The 22,470-nt window shown below is 38.9% G+C and overlaps 1 protein-coding gene across 2 annotated transcripts in view; it reads right to left on the reverse strand.

The window, feature by feature from the left end:
- LOC124717115 (BTB/POZ domain-containing protein 17) overlaps positions 1 to 22,470 on the reverse strand; it is a 150,334-nt gene that overhangs the window by 103,699 nt on the left and 24,165 nt on the right. For both annotated transcript variants that reach the window (XM_047243837.1, XM_047243836.1), the window contains exons 3-4: positions 10,253 to 10,393; positions 2,021 to 2,200 (exon numbers count right to left, since the gene is read on the reverse strand). In XM_047243837.1, the coding sequence (XP_047099793.1) occupies positions 2,021 to 2,200; positions 10,253 to 10,393 (321 nt within the window). The remainder of the gene's footprint in view (positions 1 to 2,020; positions 2,201 to 10,252; positions 10,394 to 22,470) is intronic.

Genomic DNA, 22,470 nt, shown 5'->3' on the forward strand with positions numbered 1-22,470 from the left:
ATGTCAATAAAGATAGCCATATACAGTCATTGTCCCTTAAATGAGTGACGGTTGACTTAAGCCCCTGTATAATATATATAATTCAACAGTTCCTCTCATTTTCCTCCATTCAGCGGAACACTGACTTGTGCACTGAAAGGTATTAAAAATATATGCAGTTTTTACCACAATTCCTGTGTCCATTGGTTCTTTTGCATGATCAACCCAAATAACAGATCAGGTGTTGCTATACCAGCTACGGAATCAATCCAGTCACAAAATTGCTGTTCGAGCCAGCACAGAAGGCCAAATCAACACTCATCAAACCAGAGCAATTTTACTTCGATTGAGGTGCACGGTTAATCTTGCAAAGGATCCATTGAGTAATATTAATCTGGTGACTGTATGGTGCAAGTAGTTTGAGAGTCTGAAAAAAGTAGGGGTAAGCTATGGTGAAAGAATCGTAATAATATGTACACGATACAAGAGGGAAGAATAAGAGTTGGAAAACGAGAACAGAGTGCTCGGATTAAAAAGGGGGTAAAACAGGGATAGTATTTTGTCACTACTGTTTAATCTATATACTGAAAAAGCAATGACACAAAAAAAGAAAGATTCAAGTGGGGGATTAAAATCCAGGGTGAAAGGTTATCAATGATCTCATTGCTATCCTGTCAAAGTAAAGATGAGTCACAGGATCTGCTGAATGGAATGAACAGTCCAATGGGTAAGGAATATGGATTGGAATTAAATCAAAAAAAGGCGAAAGTAATTACAGGCAGCAGAACTGAGAACAGTGAGAAACTTAACATCAGGACATGATCACACAGTAGATGAAGTCGAGGAATCTAGGCAACAAAATAACAAATGCTGGATGGAACACGGGGGACACAAAAAGCAAACTAGCACAGGCAAAACAGGCATTCCTGACCAAGACAAGTTTACTAGGATCTGTTGAGTAATATTAATCTGGTGACTGTACGGTGCATTTAGTTTGAAATTCTGAAAAAAGTAGGGGTAAGCTATAGTGAAAGAATCGTAATAATCTGTAGACGGCTACTGTTTTCGCCTGCAGCCATTAGCATCCTCAGTTGAAAACTGGCAAGTGCTGTGAGCTGTAAGGGACCATAATACACAGTCTTGGCCGTATTATATTATTATATTATTTATATTGAATTTCTAATGCTATTTTTTGGATGTATAGTTAATCATATACCTTAATTTCAGGAAGAAATTTCTGAGAATGTACATCTGGAGCAGAGCATTGTTCGGTAGTGAAACGGTGACAGAGAGAAAAGTGGAACAAAAGAGAACTGAAGCATTTCAGATGTGGTGCTGCAGAAGATGTTGGACTGAGAAGGTAAGGAATGAGGAGTTTCTCCACAGAATTGGCAAGGAAAGGAATATATGGAAAATACTGAAAAGAAGAAGGGATGGTATGATAGGACACCTATTATGACATCCGGAAATAATCTCTATGGTACTAGAGGGAGCTGTAGAGGGTAAAAACTGTAAAGGAAGGCAGAGATTGGGATAAATGGTGCAAATAACTGTGGGTGTAGGTTGCAAATGGTACTACGGGATGAAGAGGCTGGCACAAGACAGGAATTCAGAACGGGATGCGTCAAACCAGTGAGAACACTGATGACTTATAAAGGAGACCGTATTTTCTTCAATTATTTCGACTAGTCATACAGACACAGTAAGTTGAAGAAATCAGTGAGCCAGAGCAGCTAATTAATCGCAGATGGAGACTGACAAGGGGGTACCACTACAACCTCTGCGTAAACACATGATTTTAGCACCTATACAAGGAAATTCGACAAGCGGGAACTCTTGACAACCCAGTCTCGGTACAGGCTTGGGGCACTGCAGTACACTCACTTGCTGCAAGCAGTCGTTTGAAACGAAAAAGTACCTTGTGCAAAAGGGAATTAACAATACAGCTCTGGTCACAATCTCTAGTTCCCACATAGCGCAAACGAAAATTATTACAACAACTGTGCAGAAATGAATATTCAGAAAATGTAAGAAACTGTACCTTGACATTGTACTTGTCAGCCAGTGCAAGGATAGGCATAACCACACTGTGGTTGATGCGTATCTGGCCAGTATAGAAGTAACGCATGAAGCTAGCGAACACTGCTGCACAGGCCGGACTCTCCTGCAAGCGGACACGACGTTCCTGCGACTCACTCCACTCCCGTTTCATCAGCATCACCTGGGCACAAGGTATTCCAAACAAAAAGTTAGTTACTCAGTAAATGACACAAACATCACGGCTAATATTACAAGAGGGTGGAAAGAATGCGCTCCTTATGAAGCAAAACAAATGGAAGCAATTAATACACAAATATCATTAAAGACAGTGTAAATTAAATACTAACTAAAGACAACAAGGTAATATGCTGTTGCTACTGATGATGATGAACTCAGTTGCCAGACTCTATTATTATCGTTGTTGTTGTTGTTGTTGTTCTTGTTGGTGGTGGTGGTGGTGTTGTTGTTGTTGGGGTCTTCTGTCCGAAGACTGCTTCGATGCAGTTTCCATGCTATTCTATCCAGTGAAAGCCTCTTCATCCCTGCACAGCTATTGCAACCTACTTCCACTTGAATCTTCTTACTCTAATTTATTGTTTTCCTCCCTCTACAATTTTTACCTTCCACACTTCCTTCCGTTACCAGATTGACAATTCCTGGATACCTCAGGATGTGTCCTATAAATGACCTTTTTTTAGTAAATTTGTGCCAAACATTTATTTTTTTTCACCCCATTCGGTTAAGTACTTCAAAAGTTATTGGGCTGGTGCACAAGTTCATAACATTTTTCCTTAGTTATTCGAATTCGTGGTGAACCTTCAGCTGTCCTTTATTTTGCACAATTCGCTTCACTACTAGTTTTGGTCAAATGACATATGTCACCAGCTGTTGATGAGGACTTTGCTTCTTCACGAAAACTACTGCACACAACTATTATTGTAAATTTTTTTTACTACTATGAGCAGTTCAAAAGAGCACACTACTCTTATAAGGTATTCTTTCCAGCCGTTTATGCCAGCTTATGTTTGATTGTGGTCATTTGACCAAAACTATAGTTCAATTCTTTTATCTTGGCGGCTCGCGCATGCCCGCCTAGACGCGGGAGATTGCTGCGTTGCCAGTTGCACACGACGCACGCGCCAATAGAAGCAGCGCCATAGTATATCATAGTTCGCAAGCTTACGTTTAGGGGGGAGCGCGCAGTTCGTGAAGTAAAGCCACCACGGCCGCATTAACCCTTTCGCTGCTACAAAGACGTGCTCCCTGCATTCCGCGCTGTGAGCGATTTTGTCACTGCACTGCTCGGCTGTGCAGACACATTGTGTTCCGACTGCTTTGACACACTTATCATTCGATTTCCAAAAACTATTTGGCCAAAAATTTGATTTTTATACGTCTTCTTGACTGATACCTTCCCCCCATAAATGACTTAATTTTGTTTTGATGTAAATGTAGTAAACCATTGCACGAAATTTTGAAGAGTTTGCAGAGGTAAAAGTCCATAGAGTATACTTTCCAGATGGTCGATTTTAGTTGCCACAATGTTGAGAATGAAATGTGGACTAGATACCTATATATTTCATTTAATTTAAGTACCACATAAGTGTCGTATGTAATATTGAGAAATATTCCACCTTTCGCGACTGTAACAAAAGTTTTACTTACACTGAGCACGTTTGGCTTTATTTTAAAGCACTTCAATCCATCAGAAGGAAGTAGACAAAATACATTAAACAAAACTGTGGACTTACAAAAACATTAGGACTTGAATATACTGTATGTCAGTGAAGTGCTCAGAGCTATGTCAAATATAATTTTGTGTGTGGCACATACAAACAGCATTTATTTGCTAAAACACTGATGAGCCAACACAAACGTTGAATATTGTGCTACCGCAGCACAAAACTACGACAGGTGACTTGGCAATGGAGGACACAAAATACATAATGCTTCAAAAGAGAGAAACGCGTCTGGTCCAAATAAGTCGCTTATTACAGTTGCAGAAGAGGGATATATTTCAATACCATTGGTAAAACTGCGACTGTGGAACAAAAACAAGAAATAGAACATGAATACCATTGTGTATGTGCCATACCTTTCACCGATGGAAGTGCTTTAAAATAAAGCCAAACGCGCCGTGTGTAAATAAAACTTTTATTACAGTCGCGAAAGACGGAATATTTCTCAATATTACATACGACACCTATGTGGTACTTAAATTAAATGAGATATTGTTATACAGTGAATATTATATGAAATTTAGGTATCTTGTCCACATTTCATTCTCAACATTGTGGCAACTAAAATCGACCATATGGAAAGTATACGCTATGGACTTTTACCTCTGCAAACTCTTCAAAATTTCGTGCAATGGTTTACTACATTTAATGCTGCACATCAAAACAAAATTAAGTCATTTATGGGGGGAAGGTATCAGTCAAGAACACGTGTAAAAATCAAATTTTTTGGCCAAATAGTTTTTGGAAATCAAATGATAAGTGTGTCAAAGCAGTGGGAACACCATGTGTTTGCACAGGCGAGAAGTGCAGTGATGACAAAATCGCGCACAGCGCGGAATGCGGGGAGCACATGTCTGCAGCAGTGAAAAAGTTAATGAAGAGGCAAAGCACTAGAAATTTCGTTCAAACGAATAAAATTCGTGAAGTAAGCCACTCCAATATTGTTTTTAAATAAAAAAAATATTAAGCATCACACAACGTTTGAACTCATAACCTTTCACTTGGCAGCCCAACACCTTAACCGTTCCGCTATCTCACCTCATTGGACAGTGTAACTCCATAAGAATCTAACACCTCACGCAAGTACTTAAAAACACTGTTGGTATGACTATGAATTACTCACGCTTCGTCGAAGTATGATAGGAAATAAACAATTACCGCTGTTGTTTATTGCGAAAAAGCAGTTCGTGAGATTGAAACAAACACCTTTCCTTGCTATCGCCTGAATTAGGAGTCTTATTGCTTGTTTGGTTTAATTAATAGAATATGAAGCAATTGGTATAAAGAATGCTTTTTCCAAACTTTCTATAAAAGAAAGTCTGCTACCATGACATTGCTTTTGTTCTATTACTTTATTTATGACTGAACGTTTCTAAAACTGAAGACACTCGTCCGTGCTCTGCACTGCAGTCGAGATGTGGCAACGTCGTTCTCTGTTCATTGGCTGACTGTGTTTTGTGACGTCAGATGCGCAGAACGAACCTAAACTCGGCCGCCAAGATATATGACGCGCACTTTAGTAGTGAAGCGAATTGTGCAAAATAAAGAACAGCTGAAGGTTCACCAAAAATTATTTGGTGGCTGAACATCCCCACCTGCAAACAATACATAATTTTTTCCATAAGTTTAACAAATATAACAGATATTTCAGTCATCGCTATTTACAACAGTCCACCAATGCTGGGGTAATTCTTCAATTCTGCAACTGTAGAACTCAGTGGTTTTGTGTGGAGAACACGTCAAGCGATGTTCGGCATGCATTTTCATCCGGAGAAGTTCCTTAAAGGTTGTTTGACAGAGAGCGGAAAAGGTGAAAATATTAGGGCACAAGATCAGGTCAATAAGGTGGGTGCACAATGACTTCCCAACCCACCCCTGCATAACATTCTTTGTCAGCCTAGCAGAGTGCGGGCGGGCATTATCGTAGAGTAGCATCACCTCACGCAGTCTTGCTGTTCACTGTTCTTGGACAGCTTCTGCTAGACATCTCAGATGTTGATAATAAATGTCAGCAGTGACGGTTACATCTTGGGAAGACAATTTGTTGCTGTTCCACCAGATGCATAACATTATCTTTTGTATATGCGTGCAGATCTTTGTATGGGGGGTTGCTGCTTTATTTTGGCTCATCAGTCCTTTATTTTCCTTATGTTAGCATAAAGACATCATTTCTCATCAAAAGTAACAATAAAGGACAGAAATAGCCAGTGTTGTTCACGAGCAATCTGCTGATTTCTGTCATTTTGGCTTAGAGCACACAGTACCCATACAACCGTTTTTTGAACCTTTCCCAACGAATGCAAATGTCGCACAATGGTGGAATAATCACAGTTCATCACATCTGTCAGTTTTCGGGTACACTGACTCGATCACTATGGATTAATCAGTTTAAACAATTTTCATCAAACCCCAAAAGCCATCCTGAATGTGGAGAGCCGCTAATGTCAAAACCATCCATCTTAAAACAAGAATACCATTTGCTTGCTGTGTTCTGTCCAATGGCATTATTGTCATACATGACAAATGTTTCTGGCTGCGTCTGCTGCTGTCACCCCTCTACTGGACTCAAACAGTTGGATATGGATGTTCTGATTTCTCCACTTAGCATTCCATTTTCTAGTATCCACAGCTCCACTCACTATCTCCAAATGACAACACATAAACGCAAACAGAGACTGGTACAAATAAAAACCCATAGCAGAATACCAACAGGCAAAACAAAAATGCTACGAACTTATGCACTAACCTAGTATTTGATCTACCCAAGTAATTTTCAGCATTCTTCTGTGGCACCATATGTCAAAATCTTCTGGTGTCTCCTTGTCTAAACTGCTTTTCACTCACATTTCACTTCCATATAAAGCTACACTTCAGACAAATACCTTCAGAAAATATTACCCAACATTTTAACTTTGATGTTAATAAATTTCTCTTTTTAAGAAATGCTTTACTTGTTATTGGCAGTCTACAATCTATATTCTCCCCACTCTGGCCATTATCTGAGCATTCCCCATGTGACTAGTGTGCACTTACAGGCTCCAATTTTAATCACAGTCGAAGAAATTACATTTGACATGCTGCAGTGGATTTGTCACGTAAATTAATTTTGATGGATGCCAGCAAAAAACAATGGAAACAATAGAACCTGTGGGATTTTACAAAAGAAGTCTAATTGCTTTTCAGATTGAATTCATTTCCACAGACTACCATTTTGTAATCAGGTGTGAATGCAATTTCAAAATGAATCAATTCCAAACAGACCACGAGTCAAGTTTGAATGTGAATATTCACTAAAAGAGAATTTCAAGTAAAAAGAGACTTTATTAAAATAATTAAAATCATATACAAGCCACTGCACATCAGTTTGTAGCAAAAGCAGATGGAACATAGTTTTATATACATTAGTGGCTAACCACATCTACATGAATTTCAATTAGAAAAGGGTCGGAACTACAGCTGTTGCAGCATACAAGCCAAATAGTAGACTACAAAGGAGATTGCTTATAAAAACAATGGTGTGAGCCATCCTAGAATATTGCTCAAATGTAAGGGATCTGTATCAAATAGGACTAACAGGGAGTATTGAAAGTACACAAAGAACAGCATGAATGATCGATCATATATTTGCTTGAACCATGGGAGAACATCACACTGAAGCTGGAAAAACTCAACTTTTTGACACTTGAAGATAGAAGCAAACTATCCCATGAAAGTCTACTTACAAGGTTCCAAGCAATAGAATTAAATGAGGAATTTTGGAATACACAGAGCCTTAAAAAAAGAATACATGTATTACACAGTTATTATACTGTCAAAACTATCGATCGTTGTGCCACGGTTCAGTTATTGGAGAAACAAATACACTGCGAAGTTTCTATTCATTGCCACTACGTGTCGGTTGTCTTCTGTTGTTTACTGTCAAAGGTTCCAAAACGGCTACTCCTCATCAGAAATCTCTGTGCTTTCTCAAGTTTGAAGTAATTCCAAGAGTACAGTGCAAAGTAGTTTCATGGTGAAAAACCAAACTGACCCTCCAAATGGATGGAACATTTGCAGATGGTATTGACCATTTTTAGACACTAGATATGTACATAAAGGAAAGAGTCTAGGGTGCCCTAGTGTTAATGACAAAAATGTCACATAAATTCAAACCACTTTCCACTGTAGTCCTACAAAATCAACTTCTTGTGCCAGCTGGGAGATACGACTGGCTAAAACAACAATTTCGTGCATTTTGAGATGTCGGTTGGTTATGAAGCCTCCCAAGTGACAGCTGTTACAAGCTCTAGGTCATAACGACAAACACAAACGTGTGGCATTTTCTGACAAACTTGAGTGCTACTGACAATTATAACACTTTCTCACACTGCATCATGTTCAGTGACGAAGCGACTGTGAACCATGGTGGGAAATTAAACAAACACAATGTTCAAACTTCGAATCTACAGAAACCCACATCCAGGCATTCAACGTGTACAAGTTTCATCCAAAGTCAATGCATTTTGTGCAATATCTCAAGCTCATTCTTCTTTGATGGAAACACGGTTAATGGTCAGCAGTATCTTGCTGTGTTAGAAAACTGGTTGTTTCTGGGGTTGAACGAGCACAACTTCGTTCTTCAACAAGACAGGGCACGTGAATGAAACGCTACTGAGCTGCTGGATTGGTCACCAAACAGTCAGTGACTTAGCAACTCTCAGCTAGCCTCCACAGTTATCAGATTTGTTGGTGCTCTATGACTTCTTCCTGTGGAGTTTCATTAAGGGCAACGTTTATGCGCCAACACCACCACAGATCCTAGAAGAGTTGAAGAACCAGATCTGTACTAATATAACGTCAGTGACGATGGATGTGCTAACCCAAGTATGGAAGGAGTTCAAGAATCAAGGTGGTGATATTAAAGGGGGACATACTGAACATCTGTAATCTAAATTTGGGAGATTTGTAAATATGCGTTCCAAGTTTCATACTTGTACATCTTACAGTTTAATAAATACAAAGGCAGATTGATAACTCATATAAAATAGCAAGGAAAAATGTATGTTTCATAAAAAACTCACCCTACTTTTCGACAGTCTCCTCTGCAGGACATACACCTGGTTCACCAATTCTCCAGCTTTTTCATTCCACCAGAAAAATTGGTTCTGTCAAGTTCTGTGAAATACTCATTGACTGCAACTATTATTTGGTCATTTGATGAAAATTTCTTCCCAGTAAACCAAAGTTTCCAGTTAGTGAACACGAAGTAAATTGGGCCCCAGTTTGGTGAACGGGGTGAATGAGGAACCAATTCAAAGCCCAATTTGTGCACTTTTGCCATAGGTATCACTGATGTGTGGGGCGGAAAGAGAATGTTTTTGTGTGCATACATTGGTCTTTCTCAGCCAACTCAAGTTTCAAACAATCTAACAATGATCAATCATGGTTCTGTCTTTTTCCAAATAATCTATCAAGATTATTCCTTGGGAATTGCAAAAAAACTGTGCCCTTCACATTACCAGCTGACAAAATGGTCTTTGCCTTCTTCGGTGCACTTTCACCAGTCTTTGTCCATTTGTTTTATCTGTCATTTTGACTCTGGTGTATAATGATAGACCCAGGCTTCATCAACAGTCACAAATCAACACAAGAAGTCTTGCTGATTGTGATTATGAAATGTACCAGATACGCTTTTGGCCAATTGTGAGCAATCTTGAGACCCACCTCACACACAGCTTCTTCACAGCCAATTCTCCATACAGGGTATTATGCACTCACTCAGATAAGATGCCTACAGTTTAAGTCCACCCATGTTTGAATTCATTAACCTGAAAGTAAATTGTCTTCAATGATGGAGCAGAGTAATTGTGACCTTCATCCAATTCTGCTTTGATTTGTGTTGCAGTCCTACGATTCAAATGAAAATGTTTAACAACATCACAAAACACTGTTTTCTATGTTTTCAACTGCAGTTAACACACTAGTAAATTCAGACAGCTCTCAACAATGCACTGTACCTAATTGAAATCCTTGATACGATCCTTGGAATAATCAGGCTTACCAAACATTGAGGCACAATAAAAATGTTCCATTATTTCTGGAACTGTACCATACTTATCAAGCCACACTAGTATATGCATTCAAAATACATATGTTCTTTTTGAAACACCCTGTACTATGACCCCTACGCATTGTTCCCTTATCAATCACAGACACAAGATCAGACAAATTACGACATGCAGGAGTTTAAATCATTCTTCCCGTGCTCCATAATGAATGGAACTGGGAGAAGCCCTAATAACTGATACAGCGGGAATTAGCTTTTGCCACGTATTTCGCAGTGGTTTGTGGAGAGTAGATGCAGTTATCTCCACTTCCATTAGAACCAAGTTAGTATATTAACTGAAAAATTACCATAGAGCACCTTTAACCCTGATGCAGTTGTTCGTTTGGTGACATGTTTAAAAATTGACCGTTAATTGTCAGCTGCTAGACCTTCACCAATAACTACGTACCTGGAAAACTTCACTGGATGCACACAGTATAAGCCTGTGAGCTGGATACTCAACTCCTGACACCACGAGAGTCACATCGCTCATGAGGTGCTCTGCGTACAGTGTCGACAACTTCTCCAGCACAGTGTTAGAGTTATCCACCTAAAATATGAGAAAAGTGCACAAATATTAACACCACAAAATTACTTTCCAGGAACACAGGTAGGACACAACATTTATAGCAACAGAGTTTTTATCATATGACATTGGCATACAAGTTAAAAAATGTCACATACGCAGAAATGAAACAAAAGTAGGCTGTTTCATAAAAAGTTAGCATTCTTCTGGATGATTTTTCTATAGCTTTCGCCATTTCCTAAACCTCATCAGTTCTTTCCCTTCATGCTTCTTCCTTTTCCTTCAACCGTTCTGACAGGAGAAGGAGCCACTGGCTCCGAACACTTGTTTAATACCATAAATTTTGTACTTTCTCCTGCTGCCGCTTGGTGAGTAGATTTTTTGATCTATCCACATTTTATTGCCCATTTTGATGTAATAGTGATTTTTACTTAACCAGACAAGGTTTAATAGTAAGACTGGTTTTCGAGAGAGAAATGATAGTAAACAACGATCTTACTGAGAGATTTCATCCAAATTACTGGTATATGCAGGGACTGAACAAAAATTAAAGTGATGGGAGTTCCAGATGGCCAAATGTTTAGGGAAAAAATAGCATTTTTGGCATAGGTCGGGTGACAACAGCATTTATGTCATCACAGATTCCAGGCAGCAGTTGGAGGAGCAGAATGGTAATTTGAGGGTCGTGGGATCAGGTCCCTGCATTGACAATTTTTTAAAAAAATTTCAATTTTTATGTTACTTACACTGAAAATAAACCAAAACGCTCAATTATTTTATTTCTTAATATTTTCATAAACACACAAAAAGTAAAATTTGGAACAGCAAATCCCAAGAAGGGATTTTATTTACAGTGTCCACAGTGACTGCAAATAACTTTCCAAGACAGGAGTATAATTAAAGCGTACATGACTTTACGTTCCATTACTTTCATTTTAACCTCTGAGGAGTGTTACACATAATTTGCGCCATCTGAGGGAACTTTGAGGAATGTATACCAAATTTGTTTTCAACAGAAACTTTAAAACTACCAAGCAATTGCAGAAATGTGTCTTTCATAACATGTGCAAGATGCTGAGATGATGACTGCTTTCCATTTTACAAAGAGCACAGCCCCAGAATCCATAAATCATCAACTATAGAATAATAAAAGGATCTAATTTTATATGTGAACTTGTCATGTATGCCTCACAGTCTTTTCCAGGACATCTTTTTTGTAGAATCCTCATGCATGATGAAATGACAATCCTTTCTTGGAAATTTATTTGCTAGCTCAAATTTTCCTTTCCCTTACCTTTTCATGTTTCTTGTGAAAATAAGAAATATAATGCACTGAGCATTATTTCAGTGTATTTGCAGCGAAAATATGCAAAAATCGAAAATTAAAAAAATGTCCAAATATGGACTCAATCCCATGATCTTCAGATTGCTATTCTCTACTTTTACTGTTTTGCAAACTGCTACATGGAAACCATGGTAGCTTAAGTGGCTCATGCCTTGCCTGATGTGCACCAAAAAAATGATTTTTTTTTCTTAACATTTTGCAGTCTGGATCTCCTATTTCTGTCACTTTCATTTACAGCAAAGCAAGCATATACCATAAAATTGGATGAAACTGGTGATGAAGAATAGGCGTGGTCTCTTCAGTAAACAAAATAAATAGCTGGTCTGATAAATGGCAGCTTGCTCAAAATGTAAGTTGATGAAGAAGAACAGCAAAAACAATCCCTTAATATTCAAATACAGCTACAGTATGTACTGCTTGACACAGTCAGGTTTATTAAATATCTATGTGTAATGTAGCAGATGCCCCCTCAGGAGACACCGCCTTAGCGAAACACTGTCCGTGTGGGCGAGGGGGTTTGTGTGATCCAATGAAGTGGAGGGCTATACCGGCGGTGGTGTAACTACCGGCAGGGCCTCCCAAGCCGGACAGGTTTCCATAGAGGATCCAGACAAAGTGTGTCTCACAACGTCCCGTCTAGTGTCCTGTCCTGTCCTGTCCTGTCCTGTCCTGTCCTGTCCTACCCTATTCTGTTCTGTCCCATCCTATACATTCCCTTCCTTTCCTTTTCCTCCTTGTGATTGTGTGGCAGCAGACACAGTCCCCTACTGTGGACAGCGGAAGATCCTTAGAAACCAGGACAACGTTGATGCACATAGGCCTTACTGCGAAGGGATGGATAGCGTTCTGTAGTCGTGGTGAAGACAAGCTATCTAAGGGGTAAGGCCCTGAAATAAAACCTTGGCAGGTGTCCAGGCCATGAGGTGGCAGCCCCACCAGGACACTCAGGGGCTGTGGGCTGATAACCCGCACCACCAAAAAACACATATCACAGAAACTAAAAGGAGAAACAGCCGGATGGATCTTAAGGATACGACCTTTGGCCTGAAAAGTAAAACCCATATCGGTTTTTGGAATGTAAGGACGTTGAGAGAGGCAGGGAGGCTAAGACAGGTTGAAAAAGAGATGGAGAACTATCGACTAGATATATTGGGACTAAGTGAAGTAAGGTGGCCAGAATCTGGGGAATTCCAAACACAAAATGGTGGAGTGTTGCTGTATGCGGGTCAGACAGGTGAGGACGCGATGCATAGGAATGGTGTAGGGCTCTTACTATCTAAAAGAAGCAAGAAGAGCTTACTGGAGTGGAAACCAGTCTCAGAACGGATAATAACTGCACACTTTAAAACAAATGTGCGATATGTCGCTGTAATTCAATGCTATGCACCTACTGAAATAGCTAAAGGAGAATTAAAAGATGCATTTTATACAGAGCTTAACGGAGTACTTAGACAAACAAATTCCAGGGACATAAAAATTTTAATGGGTGACTTGAACGCAAAAGTTGGTTCAGAAAATGAAGGGCTTGAACATATCATGGGCGTGCATGGCATGGGGATCAGGAATATAAATGGTGAACTTTTGATAGATACATGCGCTGAACATGACCTAGTCATTGGAGGCACATTGTTTCCACATCGTAACTGCCATAAGATAACGTGGGTTTCTCCAGACCACGTTACCGAAAATCAAATAGACCACATAGTCATAAGCCGCAAGTTCCGACACTCTCTGTTAGATGTCAGAAATAGAAGAGGGGCAGACGTTGGAAGTGACCACCACCTAGTTTTGGCGGAATTCAGACTGAAGATAGTGGCAAACAGAACCAAGCTCAATCATAGGTGCAAGAAAATAGAGGTGGCAAGATTAAAAGACCAACAGATCAAAGAAACATTTGCCCTTGAACTACAAAACAGATTCCAGGTCCTCTCTGAAGAAAACGTTATGGAAGAGGGAATTGAAACATGCTGGCAAAAAAACAAGAACAGTTATTTAGATGTGGGAGAAGAAATCTTAGGATTTAAGGCACATCAAAGGAAGGAATGGATCTCGGAATGAAATCAGCCACAGGAAAGAACTACAACTTAAGTTAAATTTTTGTAAGACAAGAGCGCAGAAGAGCGAAGCGCATAAAGAATACATGGAGGCGAACAAAAAAGTGAAAGCATTGCTACGTCGAGATAAAAGGAAATGGATAGATGAGCAAGCAAAATTAGCAGAAGAGGCAGCAAGACAAGGAAATATGAAAGAGCTCTAAAACATTACCAAACAGTTGTCAATGAAGAACTTCAGACATGAAGGACCAGTTAAGAACAAGAATGGTGTGATGCTTACAACTCAACAGGCACAGCTACAGAGATGGGAGGAGCACTTCAGGGAACTGTTAAATTGTGAAGACAACCAAGAGGAACAGGTAAGAGGTGTTCCAGAGGAAGTTGAAGAAGATCAAGATATAAATTTGCAGTGCCCCACAATGGACGAAATTAGGATTGCCTTGAAAACACTAAAAAATACAAAGGCTCCAGGCCTAGACAACATAGCACCAGAGCTCTTAAAAGCCGATATTGAAAGTACTGTTAAAATGCTCCATCCTTTGCTGAAGCATATTTGGCTTGAAGAGAAATCTCCAAAGGAGTGGAAAAATGGCTTGGTGGTAAAGCTCCCAAAAAAGGGAAATTTGTCAGACTGTAATAACTGACGTGGTATTACATTGTTGTCAGTGCCCAGTAAGGTCCTCACCAGAATTATTTTAAACAGAATTAAAGAATCGCTTGAAAAGCGACTGCGTAAAGAACAGGCCGGTTTTAGGGCACAACGCAGCTGTGTTGATCTTATTAACACTCTTAGGATCATCTTAGAGCAAAGCAAAGAATTCCAAGCAACCATGTACCTGGCATTCATTGATTTTCAAAAGGCCTTCGATTCCGTGAAACATAAAAGTGCTCTGGCAGGTGTTGCGGAAGTATGGCATACCACAGAAGATCTTAAACATCATAAAAGATCTATATGATGGCTACGAATGCTGCGTACTCCACAAGGGAAATATGACAGAGCCCATAAAAGTAACAACTGGAGTCCGGCAGGGTTGCATTTTGTCACCAACACTTTTTCTACTCACTCTAGACTCTGTTATGAGAAGAGTCACAGCAGGCAGGAGACGAGGAATCCAGTAGGGGATCCACGAACGTCTGGAGGATCTGGATTTTGCAGACGATATAGTTTTATTAGCTCCAAGGCTGACTGATATGCAAGCTAAATTAAACTTGCTGAAAGAAGAAGCAGAGACTGCTGGCCTCAAGATAAATACAGGCAAAACAAAGGAAATGAGAGTAAATTCAGGGAACATGGAGGTGCCCCTGTTAATAGGTGAGCAGCGAGTGGAGACTGTCAACTCATTCCTGTATCTGGGTAGTATAGTGGCAGAAGATGGTGGAGCTGGAGATGACGTGAAAAACCGCATTAAAAAGGCAAATGCTGCCTTCATACAATTGTATCCAATATGTAAAAATAGAAATATCACATACAAAACAAAAATCCGTATCTTTAATACAAATGTGAAAGCTGTCCTTCTGTACGCCAGTGAAAGCTGGAAAATGGATAAAAAGATAACAATCCAGTTACAAAGCTTCATAAATAGATGTCTTCGACGCATCATATCTGGTGGCCAGAAAAAATATGTAATGAGGAGCTCTGGCGAATAACAAACCAGATACCTATAGAAGACCAGATACGAGAGAGAAAGTGGGGCTGGTTGGGGCACACCTTGAGAAAACCAGATGGAGCCATCGAGAAAAAAGCATTGGAATGGAATCCCCAGGGAACAAGGAAGAGAGGAAGACCAAGGGGTACATGGAAGAGGACAGTGGAAGGGGAAGCAAAAAGAGTTGGTAAGACCTGGGCAGAATTGAGGCAAATGGCAAAAGACAGAGACGGATGGCGAGTTCTCCTGGATGCCCTATGCCCCCATAGGGGCCAAAAGAATTAAGTCAAGTAAGTCAATGTAGCAGATGGATATGAAATGGAATGAGCACAAGGGTTGTTGTAGGTCAATTTCATTTCATTGGGAGCATTTTAGGAAAGTACAGTTCACATCTGTAAAGGAGAGTACTTATAGAACAGTAATAGGAATAACGATGTGGACCAGATGAATGCCCAATGTGCAGGACATTTATAAATGGAAATTTGCCTGGGAATTTACCCAAAGCAGTGCATTTATATAAAAAAAGTACTTTTCAAACTTTTTACTGCTACAATGTATAATTTACCAATTAAAATAATGGAATGGGAAGATACTTCTGATATTAAAGATTAATAAATGTTTACACTTGCCTTTATGACTAAGAACAAGAGGGAAGAAGTGAGTAACCGAGTCAGTGATTATATATTATTAAAAATATAAATTATAAATGCCCTTGTATTTTACACCATTAAGTGGGACCTATTATTGAGTACTACTCGAATGTTTGGGATCCCCACCAGGTCGGATTAAAAGGAAGACATCGAAGAAATTCAGAAATGGGCTGCCAGATTTGTTTGGTGGTAGGTTTGATCAGCACGCAAGTATTACTGAGATGCTTCATGAACTTGTGGGACCTCTGGAGGGAAGACCACATTCTTTTCACATAAAACTATTGAGGAAATTTTTTTGAGAACCAGCATTTGACACTGACTGCACAGCAATTCTACTGCTGGCAATATACATTTTTTGTAAGGATCACAAAGATGAGATACGAGATATTAAGACTTCCACAGAAGTGTACAGGCAGTCTTTTCCCCTCACTCTATTTTTTGATGTAGACATCTGGTAGGAAGATAAAAAATGAGACAACTTTCCACAGAATAAGTCAAGAAGGAAATATGTGGGAGAGATATGTTAGAAGAAGGGACAGGACACTAAGGCATTAGTTAAGACAACAGTGACAACAAGAAATAACTTCCTCGGTAATACAGGAAGCTGCTTTTTTGGGGAGGGGGGGGGGGGGCAATTACTGTAGAGGAAGATAAATATTGGGATTCTTCAAGTAATAATTAAGGGCATTAGGAGTAAGTTCTACTCAGCGATGAGACTGACAAAGAAAAGGAAATGGGTCAGAAGATTGACATCAGAAAAGTCATCTTATCTCTACTATTACTATTTAGCATTCACATTGTTATTAGATGAATGCTGTCACATTTCATGACAAGAGAAAATAGTTGTGGATCACAGAAAATGTCATAATTCTTACGAAAGCCTGGAGGTGGAATGTGAAGCATTGTGTCGTAAGAACAAACCCCCACAGATACATTGTTAGACATAGTTTTGCCTCTACACCTAACATGAAACAATTAATGGTAGCCATGATGAAAGTATGGAGAACTGTGTACTGCACATTAATAAAATTATTTCCAAATAATAGAATTTAAAACAAAAAAACATCACTAACATGTTTCAATGCTTCCTTTGTAGTGCTTGAGAAGTATGTGTATCTCAGAAAAGAATAACCTACTACGACAAAGTTTAAGCCCTACGGGGGTCTTTCTCCAGAAAATACTATTAATTAAACCAACAATCACAGACTACAAAAATTTTTGCGAGAAACGTCAGCCGCTGGAATTTTCTGTGACCTGTCTAACATACTGTATCACTAAAAATGTCACACATAAGAGCAGAATTGCCAGCAATCTGGATTTAGGCAGAATTGTTCTGATTTTCCTCATGATAACAAGACTACCCATTTAACTGTATCAGGATATGTAAAAATCCTGATTACATCAGAAATGAATATAACGTAACACAGTCTGTTCATTATACTAGAGTTTAAATTAAGAGGCATTCTTGTAAATGTAACTGAAATAAAAATACAGCTTTTAGCGCAAAGAAAGCAAAGTTGGTAAACCAGCACATGTTGTTGTTAATGTACATTTTACACGTAACAAATCGTTTTTACAAATGGTCTCATTGTCAGACAGTAACATAGTGAATTGCCAGTCCAGAAAAAGAAGTGAAAGCTGAGATTTAAAGCCAAGTTTAATAGAGAATGGTTCAAGGTTTACTCATGGTTTAAAAAAGATAATTATAATGGTCACTGTATACAGTATATGCGGACAAGGGGGAAAAAAAATTCCAGCATTTCTCAGTTAAAAATATGCTTTTTCCCTGGTGAAAATTAACTTTTTCCTGCATGAAAGTACATTTTTCCCATTTCAAGTGACAATATGCTTTCCCTCGACACTGTGAAGCTTATCAATTCTTTGAATAGTGAAACTTTTATATATCGGCATTGAAATTCCTGGCACTTTAGGAAACGAAACCCAGCAAGAAACAACATGTTTTGTAAAGATCTTTGATGTGCGATAAAATTTACAGTGCATATTTTCGTATTATGAAAGTATAAACACAAATTCCACCAAATACAGCATGACAGCTTCCGAAGCACTGAGATTTAGATTGTGACGTGCTTTTGTCAGCCAATTGCAGCTCATGTCAAGCGATCTCGCCAGACAATGACAGCAGATATTCAGAGCGATAGGACAGGTGATGTAGTCAGCCAATATCAACATCGTTGGTAAGCAGTGCAAACACATAAATGAGAAAAGTAAATGGCTTGAATTGATGTGCATACATATATCTACAAGAAAAGCTAAGCTTTCATATATAATATTTATCAGTACGAAAGAATTAAAAGAAATATGACAATCTACTCTTTAAACTTTGTCTTTTTAGTGTGTCTTACCCTTTAAGATATGAGACACAAATGTGACAGTAAAATTTTAAGTAATCGCATAAACGGCTGGTCTTTTGGGCTCAAAATTTTTTTGGGGGGCCTGGTCCGCAGTGTTAAATTTTGAATGAAAGTCTAACACTCCGTGATTTAAGAAATTCACTGCACATTCTCGTACATAACATAATTCATCTCACTTAAAAGGAAATTTACTTTTAAAGTCACACTTCTCAAACCACCATTCACAATATCTTTCCACCACCTGTTTGAAATGTAAACATTGTGACATCACGCTCATCAAAACGAGGCCCACGAGAAAGACACATCGAGAGCAGTTTGTTGTTACGAAGTATTGCATAGTCTGTGACACTTTTGCTGTCGGCAGATACTGATGTGTGCACTGTGTTTTGTTGTTGTAAATGGTGCATTTTCTTTGCAACTGAACTTTTATTTCGGTGTTATTCTCTTGTTTATGCTTTATTGCGCAGTATTATTCTGCAGTAGCGGGCTAAAGTAAAATTCTCTGTTAAGAGTATCAGTTCTTACCAGTCAAAATTGCAAAAATTTAACTGAAAACTAAAACAACGGAAAGTCCCGGAATTCTAAAAAATTCCTGCATTTTTTCCTGGATTTCTCCCAGATGAAAAAATTCCTTGGTTTTCCTCAATTTCCCGCTCGTATACACCCTGTATAGTTTAACCCTCATAGTTTAGTGTATGTCACAGAGGCAAAAGTAATGTCACTCGTATACACCCTGTGTGTAGTTTAACCCTCATAGTTTAGTGTATGTCACAGAGGCAAAAGTAATGTCAAAAAATATATGTTATAAATACTGACTCTGTTCGGTTTAGAAGTGTCATGTTCATAAAAAAAATTCATATTGCTAAAGAAAGAACTTTGCTATCCAGTTCTTGGAATATGCAAAGCAAAAACCTTAGGACTTCAAGAAAGAAACAATTAATCAATAATCAGATTCCTTTATATTTGAGAAATAAACAGTAGGTCATATTAAGCAATTCCATTATGTACACAAGCCCATATTTTCTTCGCTTCATTACAGGAACACTACAGACTTAAATATTGGCTCCATCATTGTTTTTAATGGATATAAATGTCTTATCATCTTCCACTGTTAAACTAGAAATTAGTTTGTTTTCTTAATTATTACAATGAAAATCACCAGAGGTGCATCATTAACATGGGCTGTATAAGATATCTTGACAAACATTGCTGAGTGTTTCTCTGCACTACCACTTATATTGGATAAAAGGCATACTGCTAATGACTATTGGCTTTCCGGAAGTACCAGTGCACTGTCTTACTCTTGACAGCAATAGGTGTAGATAAAGAAATAACCAGCTGATGTATGACCACAACATAACTATGAAACATGTAAATGTGTAATTATTCTATTATTGTGTTGTGTTCTTGAGAGGGTGGCTACACAATGCATTCTGTGCAGAGAGATACGCAGAATACACTGCAGTGGTGCCCGTGTGGTCTCTGTCTCTGTCCCACGGAACTATCATTGCTTCTTAACACGATACTATATACCACCAATACTGGAGATGTAATGGCGAAGTAAGCTCATCACATTCAAGCCAACATGACCCCCCCCCCCCCCCCCCCCCGCACACACCATCAGCAATAGCCTCATACATAATTACATAATATAGGATGCCTCCAAGAAAATAAAGAGCATAAAATGGATTTGTTGGAAGAACCGGAGATATATTCACATTACAGAAAATATGAAGATAAAATATTTAATGAAAAACTTGAAAGTAAATCGCTGAGTTTCTTCAGATGCTTCAACAGTAACACACAGAAATAAGTACTACAGTAAAATGGATACAATCAAATGTTGATTGTCAAGATAAAATATCCTCTATACAAAGGTATGTCTTACTTCAGGGAAGACCTATAACATTATCTCTGTCAAGCGCATCTAACAAGGGGAGATCATGATGTTTGGAACACGGATTTACTGTAAACTTTGTACACTTGTAGTACTCCATGAGGACAACAAAATGTGTGAGCAGTAGCGCGTACTTCTCAAGCGTTATTGAGAAAATCTCAAGATAATTTTGGTCGTCAAATATATACCTGTGCGTGGTCATTTTTACCATGAAGCAGTGGCAACCGAGTGGTTAGCGTTCAAGCCCCCTAATCACTGGATTGAGTCCCGTTTGTCAGTCTTTTTTTTTTTTTTCCCCCCCCAACACAGTCGTTTTCTTTACTGTTTATATTGCAATTGACATAATGGAAAAAAAAGAGTGTAATCAGATGAACTTCTATTAAATTTACAATGATCTTTGGCAGTCTACAAATTTTTATTATCACAAATAAGAAAACTGTGGGTACAAGTTCTCCCAAATTTCACCACTAACTGCATATAAAGATCGATAAGCAACTAAAAATTGCATCTTTGTTTATATATTGCAGTAAAGTCAACAGAACAAAACAGAGCCTCATATATCAAAAAACATTACATAAAAAGAAGACATTATGTAAAAATGGCATAGTACACAGAGAAGAAACATACATAAAAAAGGGAAATCGTTTCCCAAAACAGGTCATGTAAAATATAAATAAACACAAAATTGTGTCTGGTACCTGAAAAGTTATTTATAAATCGACCCCCTGTTTACAGTCGCAGGATTCCACAAACAGCTCATAACGGATCAAACTGATCACCAGTTTCTAATTATTATTAACAAAATTTAATCATTTAAATTTGGATGAGAGCAGCTATTTATAACATGTCTGAGGAGTATTTAGTGCTGAGTGAGCATACTGATGTTTGTTTATGGGCTTGGCTAGTAGTTGGATTGATGACTGTCTGGGGAAAAATGTACACCGTTGGTTTTAAGGACACACAATTCACCAAAGTGGTGTCCAATTGCTCAACTTGCACCAGGCCGTGGTGCCACATGATATACACACATCAAAAAAAATTTTGCATCACTTCGGTTCCGAGAGTTCCAGAACCCGTACAGAAAATTGGAATAGAGATCAACATAAACATCATTTCAGCCCTTTGTATTACTCATGAAAACCACACATTGCATGTTGTACCACCATACAGCGAGACCTTCAGAGGTGGTGGTCTAGACTACTGCACACACTGGTACCTCTAACACCCAGTAGCACGTCCTTTGCATTGATGCATACCTGTATTCATCGTGGCATGATATCCATCAAGGAACTGTTGGTCCAGATTGTCCCACTCCTCAACGGCCATTCAGCATAGATCACTCCGAGATGCCTGGACACTTCCCTTGTTGAGAGCCCTTCCTGGCACTAAGAAACAATGCACACGCGATTGAAGTGCGGTATTGACTGTCTAGGCATGGTTGAACAACAGACAACACAAGCTGTGTACCTCCTTCCCGGCGGAATGACTGGAACCTATCGGCTGTCTGACACCTCTTTATAATAGGCGCTGCTCATGCATGGTTGTTTACATCTTTGTGTGGGTTTAGTGACATCTCTGAACAGTCAAAGGGACTGTGTGTGTGTGATACAGTATCCACAGTGAACGTCTATCTTCGGGGGTTGTGGGAACTGGGGTGATGCAAAACTTTTGTGTGTGTGAGTGCGCACGCACGCAGAGCTGGTTGACTGATGGGGGAGGGGGGTGGGGTGCCAAAATATCTGATGGTTTTGAAAATAAAACAACAATCAGGGGAAAGTGAAAACATTTTTTGGTAAAGATACATTCTCTTTTTTATGGAGAATTAGTACCACTGTATCTTGAGAATAACATATGATAAATATCCATCATTCTGAGTAACACATTCATGTACTCTGTCTGGAAGAGATAACATAATGCACCTCTAAATTTTATTTGGGACCTCCCAAATGCACTCATGAATTCAACCTTTCAGTTCATCGATACTGGTTGAGAGTTGCTCATAAACTTTCTTCGTTTAAGATAACACCACAAAAAATAATCAGGTTGACCGAATGAGCAAGCCAGTTGATGTCCACTACATGAGAAATGGCTATTCCTGGAAATATTTCATTCAGGACTGCCATATGATGACCCACAG

This window comes from Schistocerca piceifrons, chromosome 9, assembly GCF_021461385.2.
Source record: "Schistocerca piceifrons isolate TAMUIC-IGC-003096 chromosome 9, iqSchPice1.1, whole genome shotgun sequence".
In the NCBI taxonomy this organism is placed as follows: domain Eukaryota; kingdom Metazoa; phylum Arthropoda; class Insecta; order Orthoptera; family Acrididae; genus Schistocerca; species Schistocerca piceifrons.